The sequence below is a fragment of the Wyeomyia smithii genome, chromosome 3 (genome assembly GCF_029784165.1).
Source record: "Wyeomyia smithii strain HCP4-BCI-WySm-NY-G18 chromosome 3, ASM2978416v1, whole genome shotgun sequence".
NCBI classification, from domain to species: Eukaryota; Metazoa; Arthropoda; class Insecta; order Diptera; family Culicidae; genus Wyeomyia; species Wyeomyia smithii.
In genome coordinates, this window is record NC_073696.1 from 129,597,965 (window position 1) to 129,610,265 (window position 12,301).

General features: G+C 40.8%; 1 protein-coding gene across 1 annotated transcript; it reads right to left on the reverse strand.

Annotated features, from left to right (window-relative positions):
- Positions 1–6,257: 6,257 nt before the first annotated feature.
- On the reverse strand, positions 6,258–8,905 carry LOC129730579 (zinc finger protein Noc). Its single transcript, XM_055690020.1, has 2 exons — positions 8,445–8,905; positions 6,258–8,348 (listed from the first exon to the last, which is right to left on the reverse strand). Exons 1-2 carry the CDS (start codon positions 8,529–8,531, stop codon positions 6,972–6,974), a joined length of 1,464 nt encoding a protein of 487 aa, XP_055545995.1. The 5' UTR covers positions 8,532–8,905; the 3' UTR covers positions 6,258–6,971.
- Positions 8,906–12,301: the final 3,396 nt, after the last annotated feature.

The window sequence follows — 12,301 nt, forward strand, 5'->3', positions numbered from 1 at the left end:
TTGTTCAGCGAGTTTTATATTAATTTTGCCAAATAAACCATTCCTCTAATCTCTTAATTTCTTATTTTTATTATAGTGAACTTATCATACCTTTAAACAATTATAGTTTTGAAATTTACGGGTCATTCATACATACTACTGTTCCGAAAACACTATAAAGCTAAAGCGCTAAAGCGAAAAGCGCTATGGACAACAATTGTCCTTCTCAGGAAAAAACAAATAAACGAATCGATTTAATATTTTCTCATTTTGCGTTAGAACTAAAAATGAAATGGTATTTTAATCTGCATGCACTCTGACCTTCTAAACTTTTTGGCACCGCATAGTTTTTGTACTGATCTTGCTCAGTGATGCCGTTTCTAAATGTGCAAATTTAAATTCGGTAGCATTTCAACTCCTCATTTGCACAAAATGTCAAAAATATTTAATACTCTTCAAAAAAGCTGGAAGGCTTGAGCAAAGCAGTAATTTAAATTCCAACCCTGTGTCTATCAGCACGTATTTTCACCTTAAGACAGATCCTGGACAAGTTTCTAGAACACTACTTTCAGACACATCATTTGTTTATAGACACTAAAGCCTGTATCAGACTAACCGTCGTAGCGGTTGACAGTTACCGTTCCGTTCCTTTTCGACCAATCAGAGCACAGCGGTCGACCGTCGCTTGTTGTTGTTTCAAAAAATAGAATCTTTTCTTTTTTTGCCGCCGACCATTCCCAACGGTTGCCGGCTGCTGTCATTGACATGGCGAAGGCAAACGAATCTCTTCACACCTACACAACATCACATATAGAGACTTGACAAATGAAAATGTGTGCTTCTCTTTTTGGCACACACGACAGCCAGTCAAAACATTGATAGCACCGGCAACGCTGGTTGGTGATGTCAATTTTCGACCAACGCACGCACACTGGCAAAAATGAACCCAAATTCCCACTAATTAAAAGCCGCTGGGCTGGATACCTTAAATATAGCATTTTTAGCATTATTAGCAGGGCACGGGAAAGGGTCTATATTTCCAAAAATACGCAAAAATAGGGTGAAAAGAAACGAAAAAGACCATTTCCCGTGCCCTGTTCAAAATGAAACCATCGCCAATCAATTTGTTGACCAATTTTACATAAGAAATGCTATATTTAAGGTATCCAGCCCAGCGGCTTTTAAATAGTGGGAATTTGGGTTCATTTTTGCCAGTGTGCGTTGGTCGAAAATTGACATCGCCAACCAGCGTTGCCGGTGCTATCAATGTTTTGACTGGCTGTCGTGTGTGCCAAAAAGAGAAGCACACATTTTCATTTGTCAAGTCTCTATATGTGATGTTGTGTAGGTGTGAAGAGATTCGTTTGCCTTCGCCATGTCAATGACAGCAACCGGCAACCGTTGGAAACGGTCGGCGGCAAAAAAAGAAAAGATTCTATTTTTTGCAACAACAACAAGCGACGGTCGACCGCTGTGTTCTGATTGGTCAAAAAAGAACGGAACGGTAGCGGTTGACCGCTGCAACGGTTAGTCTGATACAGGCTTAAAGGGGGCGTACGATTCAGTGAAACGCAGCTAGTTGTGGGAGATTGTGCTTGAACATGGTATCCCAACAATACTAAAAAGTTATATACGAGCGATTCTCGACGGTTTCACATCATGCGTCAGGAAAGCAGGCGAATTATCGGACGCGTTTGTGACGTTGAAGCAATGGAATAGGCTCTCAAACTTGATGTTCAAAAGAGCCTTAGAAGGAGGGCAGACGTGCAGAGGAGCGGCACCATAGTAACAAAGCCTCACATGCTTCTAGGCTTTGCGGATGACATCGGTGTTAATCGTTGAGCTGTAGATGAGGCCTTTACTCAGACAGGAAACATCGAGCAATTAACAAATCAGCCTAAAATTTGCGCTCTACAAGACGCTGATCCACTCGGTGTCGCTCTATGGACATGAATCGTGGATGTGCTTGGAGTCTTCGAGCGTAAAATCTTGCGATCAATATTCAATGGCAAACAAGAAAATCTAGTGTGGCACAAGCGCATGAATCACGAGCTGTACGATTGTACAAACCCGCTGATATTGTCTAGCTGATGAAATACGGCAGGTTACAGTGGGATGGCCACGTAGAACGGATGGTCAATATGCGACTGCCAAAGATAATTTTCAGCAGAGACCCGGGTAGAGGCCGACGACTTCGAGGCAACCCGCACACGCCTCAGATATATGCTATCGACGAGGATGGTCGATCAACGGGTGCGAGGGGCGACTGGAGACGAGTAGCCCAAGTACAAGTTTTACGGAGACGAATTTATCCTGGATTCGGCATAAGATCTCTATGATATATCGCACTAAGATTAAAAAACGTAAGTAAGAGTAAGTGTCAAAGTGCAAATCATGTGCACCATAGACTCAATTCTAAGTAGAACTATCAACCCGCTTTCAAAATTATCATAATTTGTGGACATATATTTTGCAGCTAACAATTGCGAGGCTAAGATAAATTGATCCTAGACTGGCACCTATAGTCTCTTCCGATCCGAAGTTCGAACATATGACGACTAGTTCTTAAGATCAGTATTAGAGTAGTGTTTCGAGTTCAACTGATATCCAAATTGTAGCGAGCAAAAATGAAACACTGCATTGGCTGAGGGAGAGTCACCCCCGCTAATTACAAATTGAAATGGGAGATGTTTTTTTTATTCTCGCTTATTTTCCGTCGGTCTAGTTCCGCCACTGTTGTTGTGCCAATCACCGACGCCCAGGGAGGCGACTCCACTCAGGACCCTAACTCACGACCCGTTAAATAACAGACCGGCGCCAACGGCTTTACTTCCTCATGCGATGGAAGGCGTGATCCCAGAGATTTTTCGCCTCAGAAAATCTCCCGGTGTTGGCTAGGCTTGAATCTAGACCAGTTGGGTTGGTTGTGAGTGGATCACGCCACCCCACAACCATCGACACCTATGTCGGCGTTGGGATTCGAACCCAGGCGCCGAGCGTGGTTGGCGGAGACGTTACAACCACGCTAGGCCCCCGCCCTATTCGAAGATGATTGATGTCTTCCAAATAGTTTATCTACAATATTTGCCGTTTATGACCTTTCGATTAGGGAAGAAGAAGAGTTTCTCTGTTACGATAAACCCAGTGGTTTTAGTTAGATAGAGTGTCGTACTTTATAACTTGATTATTGATTGGATTCATATTATAAGCAAAGACAGCATATCTAATGAAAAACAAAGTAACAGAATATTTTTAAAATGGCAAACAAGCAATGCAATATTAATAATTATGAATTCATACTCAGAAATCATGGTAAGAGCTATTACAACAGAATAAAATCCAAAGTACAGAACATGCTAAAACATTCATGTTCTGACTCGTTGCACAAATTCTGTGCTATAAGTACCTTAACTTGGAACCATATTTTAACCCATGGTTTCGTTTGTTCCGTCTCAATAAATTCTTTTACTGATTGTTACTGTAATTTTCTCGTAAGAAATTTTTTTTCACAGAAGAAGCAGGAACAGCAGTTTTTTAAAGCTTATTCAGATTAAAATCTGCATTTTTGTCAAAAATGAAGATTGGTCATTCGTACATGCAAACATTCAATGGTGCGATACCATATCAATGTTGTGCGAACTTTTGATTTTGTTGGAAACCGGGAAAATTAATGCTCTCCAGCGTATTTTCAATGTGGCTAGAAATTATTACCCTTATAAGATACCACCCGGTGTTGGTATCGTCATGGTGATTTACTGGTATTGGTAATATTTTTCAGAAAACTGGTACCGTTGAAGTAATGTTAGAGATGTGCGAGCCGTTCAAATGAAGTGGCTCACGAAAATGAACCATGATTTTTTGAGCGTCCCGAAACTAATAGTTCCCCCGAAGCTGAAGCTTACTGAAACAACATTCTTCAGTTCATTCCTAATAATGATTATTTTGACTCTCTCAAAACTCATGTTTTTTTTACTTTCTCCAAATTCATGCGTTCTAACATGATTCGGCAAAAGAAGTGGAATGGTAAAAATGTTATGTATACAATCTCCCACTTCCTTCTGGCAGCCTAATGTAGACTTTTAGCTACCACCTTTCTTCTTCTATCAAGCCTGGGCGAACAGTTGGGTAGCTTATAATATGGACTTTTTACAGAAAAAATTAATTCATAAAAAGTGAGTATTCTGAGATAATAAATTTATGATTATATTTTTGTATCAATGATTTATAATTATACTTTTGTATAAAAATAACGTCCCACGATGTATATTTTTTCTGGAAGGTCAAATCTACTGTCTACAGCTAAACTGAAGTTTTTATACCAATCAAACCAAACGTTCTAGTAGTATTTTTTTCTGGAAAATGAACCTTTTTGCTTCTCATTTCTTAATGATCGGACAAACACCAATGTTTAGCCAATATTTTATAGATTTGAAATAAAAATGTTTCTCAAAAGCGATTCGTGATTAGAAAAAAAAACAATAGCACAAAATGGCATCTTTTTGAATTTCAGCCAAATCAAAAATGGTCGATTAAAATGGTTGCTCGATTTTTGAGAAATTAGTTAGGCTTATTTGTTAGAATCGGAAATTCGTGCAATATAACATACAGCCTATTGTATACGTTCACAGAACATTCGTTCAATGCCAAAAAACATCTCGTTAGCATGTGCCAAACATTAAAAATCAAAATAGCAGCACGTACAACTGATAATTCATGCAGTGTTTGCCGAATCAGCATGCAAACGGTTCCGCAAAGGGATTCATCCACTCCTACTAGTCCGTTCCAGCGAAACCAAAACAACGGATGAAAAAACCGAAAAAGAATTGAACTAATTTGATAATTGATGCGTAATTTTTCAAAACACTTAATCAGGTGATTATAGTGTCATTTGCTTGATCGCATCGATCTCTCAAATGCCCTGGTGTCAAACAGATTTGGAGTTCTCGCTAAGAATTTCCGTTTCTTGTTTCTCCTGACACTGACCAGCCAAAGTTACATCCATGCGAAATACAAGTCATCACAGAAAGCGAAAAAAGGCGACTGTAAAATCGAAGATAATTACACATAAATTTCAGTTTCGCCTGACGTTTCTCTCGTCGTGCGGGTGATTAATGTTTTGACTGGTATCTCGGTTGGTTGTGCGCATCGGGTATTATCCAGGGAGGTTGTGCCACGCGGGGAATTCGGCGCACCACTTAGTCGTTCCGCGATAGTTTCATGAGATTTCACTACTGGAGGAGCATGACGCCATGTAAGCGGAAAGTCTGAAACAGAAATATTTATTGTTTCTTGTGTCTCATTTAAGTGTTTTATATTGCGCTACGGAACGGAGCAGCAAGCAAACCGGGTACTAGTATCAACAACAGACGGCGACACACAGAGTTGCCAATAAAATTTTTGGTTAAACTGGAAGAATGCTGAAGAAAAAACTGGAAAAAACTGGATTCCAAATAAATTGAAAAAATAAAAACAAAAAAAATTAATCATGAAAGAGCTTTTCTGTGATTAAATGCAGAGTCTGTTTTGTTTTGTTTCGAGCTTACATTTTATAAAAATTATGAACTGAAAAATTTGCGTTAACAGCAGCAAAATTAAAATTGCACAATCAATCTATCTCAAAATAAAGAAAAAAAACTTTTTTCAATTACTTTAACTTTTAACAAAAGAACTGTTGCAACAATTTCAATTATTTCTGAGTTCGCTCTCGCTTGGTATCCAATTCTTCCAAAAATTTTCAAACTGCTACGCAACAAAGAATAAATTGAAGATTTTTTTTCTTGATCTGATAAAACCTATTAGTTTGCTTTTATCTCAACCCCGCCATGCAGTTCTTAATTTGGCCGTGTTTCGTGCGAGAAGAAAATACTGAAAATGCCGTTAAGAATATAAAAAATTAACGTTTTTAAATTTTTTTTCTAAAACCAGCTGGAGCTTAAGTGAATAAAAAATCTGGATGAAACTGGCAAACATATGAAGAAAACTGGAAGATTTTGGAATTCAACTGTTTGACTGGATCACTTAAAAAAACTGGAAGAGTCCAGTTTGAACTGGAACATTGGCAACTCTGGCGACACATGACACTGCGGCTACAAATTTCATTGAAAAGTAGATAGAAAGTCAGAGTTGTGACAGCGGGAGGCAATCCAGTAAGTGGAAAACGAACGCAAAAAGCGGAAATGGTAACCAAACGGCGGAGCTCATAACAACATCATGACAACGACGGCGGCTCCGTTTATGGGGCACAAGGTGCTAATTGAGAAATGTGTATTAATATACAGTTTCAGTATTATTTTGCAGTTTTGTTACAAAATCATTTATTTATTCGTGTCTTTATTTTCGTACACCTTACGATAGTTGATAAATTTTTAGCGGCTTGATACTTCAGATTTTATAGTTTTTATCGACTCTAAAACTTTGTTTCGACTGTACAGAATTTCTGCAGACACTGGCAATGAAAATTCACTAAACATTTATTGAAACGTATCTCTCCTCATAATCCTTTATCCATATCAATTTTTCAACAATTTAGAACAAAATGAAAGTGTACTATGGATTGAAAGCATGGCTTAAAATAAATTTTGCATTCTTCACGTCGGAACTTTTTTGTTATTGGAGAAGATCGCACTGCCTAATCTCTAACTCAAGAGAACAAAATGCCGTCGGTACTTTCTGAATGCGCTACAAAAGCTTAACTTTTCTCTGCACTATGATCCGTATGACGTTGAAAGTTTCATTTGAAAACCATGGCGTCAAACTAGTCTTAAGAACGTGTCTATTTGGTTTTTTGTTTCATTTCAAATAACTTATGGATCGCTGAAAATCTTGAAACCAGTTTTACAGCCACGATACATGCTCTGCTCTTAAACAAACTAAACAATGTCTGATGCTATCGGTATCGTTTCATTTTTATTATTCCATTTTTGCGATAGAATAAGGTTAATATCACAGATTTATAGAAAATAACACCACGGCATTCCGATTGGTTAGATGTTTTACTGATGAACAGCAGCTCCCATTCGCTGGCTATAGAGGGCCGCAGCATATGGAGAGTAGTACTGTCCGAAAGCGGCCGGATTAAATGCTGCTCCATACGGGGAACCAGGTAGACCAGCCGGAAGCGTTCCGGGCTTGACGTAAGGATGATATCTGGCTGCAGAAAGCGGACTTAGTGGAGGGTTTGGGTAGCCTCGATGTAAAGATGAAGGTGGAAATATACCACTCAGTGGCATCAACTGTTGTTGGAGGGCCAGGGCCGCTGGATCGGATAAGTTTGCTGTGTGCGTACGTAAATGTGACAAAAGTTCATCAGTGGTGTTGAACCGTTTGCCACAATACGAATCTCCGACAACCCAGTTGCACATATACGGACGACCAGGTTGCGTCGCCGCCGGTGGGTACGGATATCCTGGTGGCAAAGTACCCATTGCCATGGCCAAGCTATATTTTTGGTGATCACACTGAGTACATCCCGCCGGACACTGTCCACCCATCATCATCTGGTGGTTATGAGCTGAGAACTGGCATCCGGTGCAATATGGATCTTTGCAAATTGGAACTAGCGTTTCACCACCTGATGGAGTTTTGACACGAGTGTAACTGAGGTATGGATTAGCTCCAGCAGCTGCTGCTGCCGCGGCTGCTCCAGGATAAGCAGCGGCCAACATAGCGGCATGGTGATGACTAAATGCACCAGCAAATGGGGGCCGAAACGCTGGATTAGTGTGATCGATTCCCGATGGTGAAGGCATTCCAGTCATTGGGTTGATGCTATACGAACCGGCTTTGTACCCTTGCATATCTTTTCCTGGGAACATGTCTGGGCCCGGTCGCACAACCGGACTGGAAGATGTTTTGTCACGATCGCTAGGTGAACTGGTTTTCCTACTACTACCCTCTGGTGAACTTTTCCCATTTTCACTAGCTTCATTATTCTTCATGTGTACACTTCCCGCGCGCCCAGGAGATTCAGCACTACCGCGCGATGACGAGCGCAAATCTTTCTTAATTTCATTATGGTTTATATGGCTCACACTATTATTGTTTTGCACATCACTTCCACTACTCATTTTCGATGAGGGACGATCTTCGCTCTTCACCTTCGTGGTAAGCACATTCATTTCATATGGCTTAAACGCCAACTTAATTTCAGGTGACGAATCGGACTTTTCTGTTTTCACCGACGGCGAACGAGAATTTGCTGAATTTGGCCCATTCTCAATCGAGTTGGTAGAAGACGCCGAGGACGAAGATAGTTTCTTCGTTTTCTCCGACGGTGATACTAGTGACTTCACGGTTATGTTGCCGGAATCAGCACCGATTTGACTGCATGTCTGGGCTAGCAAAGCTAGTGGGCTTTTCTTAGCATCCAGCTGGAACGAAAAAAAAATAGTAATAGAAAATGTTAGTGAGGTCATTACTAGCAGATCGGAAAATCAGAAAAAGTACTTTAAAGGAAATTTACTTACCGTCGTCGGTAGCGGTGACATGTAATCTGGCTGAAGGTACTGATTATTTCCAACTTGCAACATTGCTGCACCTTCTAATATCACCATTTGGGTATGGTATCCAAAATTATAGAAATCCAGCACAAATGATCGTATTTTACTTTTGACAATTTTTCAAACACTCTCTCTAACACTGTTATCCAGTTATTTTATTATCCTTTTACCATAAACAACACGCTTCGATACTTTTATATTGCAGTGAGTTCTACCTCCGTGCAAGAATTTTCTCACTCCACTACTCAGCTGCTATTTTCCACCATATCCACACAAATTCTCTCTAGGCTGCTTCTGTTAGGATATACCTCTACTCGATACACATGAAACATATATTCTCTCCACTGTAAAATCCAGTATTAGAACAACAATCCGAGCTCCCAATAAGAGCTGTGTTAACGGCCCGACAGACAAACTCAAACTGAAAACTGGATATCTCGCAACGATTTATGGCCACTGCGAGCGAATACACATTTCCATCATGGTTTCCTTCTTGGCCGTACTGTCAACCAATCGGAACGCTACAAAGCATGCGCCCCACCGCACGCAAACATTCAAACGAAGAGCGAGGAGAGTTTTCCCATCTCACTCGCTCTGTCGTTTTCGCTATGATTTTGTTTTCTTATGATTTCTTACTTCCTTCACCCATTAACTTTATACTTAATGGTGTTGAGCAAACTCGTTATGCTGCGGCTCACAAATTTGAGCATAAAGGCTTAACGAGGGAGAAGATTCATGTTCAAAAGAGCAATTTTCTCACAAATTTATTGCTCTCAGACGGAGTAACGCAAACTAACACTGCTATAAAGCGGAGGGGTAATCCGGGTTGGTAGATTTTAACGTAATACTCAAAAGTCGCGCTTAATTTTAGTGTTTCGCTAGGAAGAAATTCATTTCAAATAATAGTAGCTACAAAAGTAAAATGGATTAAGTAATTGAGCTAATCAGTCAGTTTTTCGTTTTTACAACAAAATCAAAACGGCTTGGCAGTTTTGGCAGCCTTGCCGCTTGCAGTGCACAGCTCCTAATTACTCTCATATCTATCTGTTGGGTCGTTCTCCAGAAAAACATTTTGCCTTCGGTATATTTGTGTTCGGTGTACCACCCATGGCGACATTCGCGCGCGGTAATGGGACGGATGAGACCACAGAGCTGAGTGAGGATACAGCCACTACATATTCAACCAACATCACCGTCGTCTCCGGCCGTCAACAATGATGATGTTGATGTTGATGGCAGCCACCAATCTTTCGTTTTAGCAGTCCAAACCACAGTTGACGAGCTGTTCGCTCTTTTGATATGACATGACCGCTACCCCGCTACTCGCTCTAACAGTCAGACACTCGTTCGCATCCACTGCCACTGGGCCAAACGAACCGCGTTCATCAACTAGCACAAAAGACGTGAGAAAACCACTTCTGGGGTAAACATCGCATCCGCTACGTCTCTACCGCACTTTTCGCTTGATTTACGAAACAAGAAGGCAGATGATACAACCAAACTGACGGGTTCTTGCAGGCAGGTAATGGTGCTAGCGGAACGATAGTGAAGATCATAACTCAGACACCTCATTTTGTCGCTTTCTATAAGCTCACCGACGCTGTTTCCCGACGACTACTTGTGTTAAGATTTTTCTTCTTCCACTCCCTTCTTCACAAACGGCGTGTCTCAAACGAAGATAAATGACCGACAGAAGAACCAACCAGCGGAAAAAATGAAGAAAAACCAACAAATTTAAAATGTCTTGGAATATAATAACTGCCTGAGGAATGAAAGCAAAATAAATGCATTAATGCCAGGCAAAACATTTCGAATGTTGACGCTGCGATAATAAATAAACCAAAACTCTTAACGCAGAGAAAAACAAGAAACCATGCTTTCGTCGTCTGTGTCCATTTTGTCATTTGTTTTAGCTTTTGTTTTTGTAGATTATGAGCAATTAAGATCCCGCCGGATAAGCAGAAACAATCTTCCGAAACGCTGAAACGTTGAAACGTTACAATGTTGAAACGCACAATCATATATTTCAAATCGATATAACTTAGTTTTTATACTTACTTTCATTTATTCACGCAAAACAATGACTCCGATATCTAATTGCACCTAATAAAAATTTAAAAAAAAACCTTTGTAATGATTACTTTATCTGTTATTAGAAATACTTATTAGATGGAACGGAAATATTATGAAAGCACCTAAGCAACACATTTCAATTTGCAATACTAGGCCTGTTATATGGTTTCATTTCAAGAAAACAAACCATTCAGTAGCTTTAGATACAATCACAGTTACATATCTCATTGAGTTTTTTAAAGGTATGTTGTAGTATGGACGGTCATTTCCCTCCGAGAACTTATTTTGTCACAATGTACTTTTGTTTGCGAGAGTTTCGTAGTTTACTAAAAACTGAGACTCAGGGATAGTTTCCTGAGTGCTGAAATATATTAAAATAAATTTTTATTTTATTAGGATTACCCCAAAAATATAATAAGAATATAAAAAAAATTGTAATCACTAATCGTAACACCAATCTTAATCGAATAAGTAGAAACATTAAAATTTGCCTTGCTGGAAATTGTACAGACTGTATTTGGGATCAGAAATTCGAGAATTTTCAAGAATTTTCCTCCACTCTACTTGGTCCTGGGCTACTCGTCGCCAATTTCGTAGACATCTCGATACTCGCAGATCCGCTTCAACCTGGTCAAGCCATCTATCATGTTGGGTCCTTGAAGAGAACCGATTTTACCGCACTGTCGTCCGGCATCCTCGCGACATGCCCGGCCCATCGTAGCCTCCCGACCTTTGTCAGGTGTGCAATGGGAATCTCTCCAAGTAGTGTCTGCGGCTCGTGGTTCATACGCCTACGCCATTCTCCGCTTTCGGTTTGTATTCCACCAAATATTGTCCGCAACACTTTCGTTAAAATACGGCCAGTGCGCGTATGTCCTCTGTGAGCAGCGTCACGGTTTCGAGTCCATAGAGAACTACGGGTCTAATTAGGGTTTTGTACATCGTCAGTTTCGTGCGGCGGCGTATGCTCCTGGATCGAAGCGTCCTGCGAAGGGCAAAGTAGGCTCGATTTCCAGCATGAATACGTCGTTGGACCTCCTTACTTGTGTTATTGTCGGCGGTTACCAGAGATCCCAAGTACACGAGCTCTTCTACCACTTCGAGTTCGTCGCCGTCCATGATTACCGTCCGTGGGAGGCGAATGTTAGTTTCTTTCGAGCCCCTTCCTTTCATATACTTGGTTTTCGACGCATTTATTTCTAGTCAAACGCTTCTAGCTTCCACTTTTAGTCTGGCGTAGATTGCCTCCGCCGTCGCTGAGTTTCTTGTAATAATGTCCAGGTCGTCTGTGAATAATGTCCTGGTCGTCTGCGAAATTCGTGCCTCTCGTTTCGATGCCCGCCCGTCGGATTACACTCTCAAGGGCAATGTTGAACAATGTGCCGGATAATCCATCTCCTTGTCTCAACCCTCTGCGCGCTTCGAAGGGATTCGAGAGTGTCCCCGACACGCACACGTAACACATCACTCGGACTAAGGTAGCTTTGATAAGTCTTGTGAGTTTTTCCGTAAAACCGTAGTCGTGCATTATTAGCCATAGCTGGCCTCGATCGACTGTATCATACGCTGCCTTGAAGTCCACGAAAACATGATGTGTGGGCACGTTGTACTCCCGACACTTCTAAATGATCTGCCGGAGAGTGAAAATTTGATCCGTGGTAGCGTGTGCTTGTGTGAAACCCGCTTGATACTGCCCTACAAAATCTTTCGCTAAAGGGGATAGACGGCGGAGTAGGATCTGGGAGAGAACT

What these genes read in the sequence shown, in the direction of transcription:
- LOC129730579 (XM_055690020.1), bottom strand. Translation starts at nt 8,531, where the DNA reads ATGGTGATATTAGAAGGTGCAGCAATGTTGCAAGTTGGAAATAATCAG. An exon ending in TGTCACCGCTACCGACGACG is followed by an intron (nt 8,349 to 8,444) that starts GTAAGTAAATTT and finishes TTTTCGTTCCAG; the next exon opens with CTGGATGCTAAGAAAAGCCC.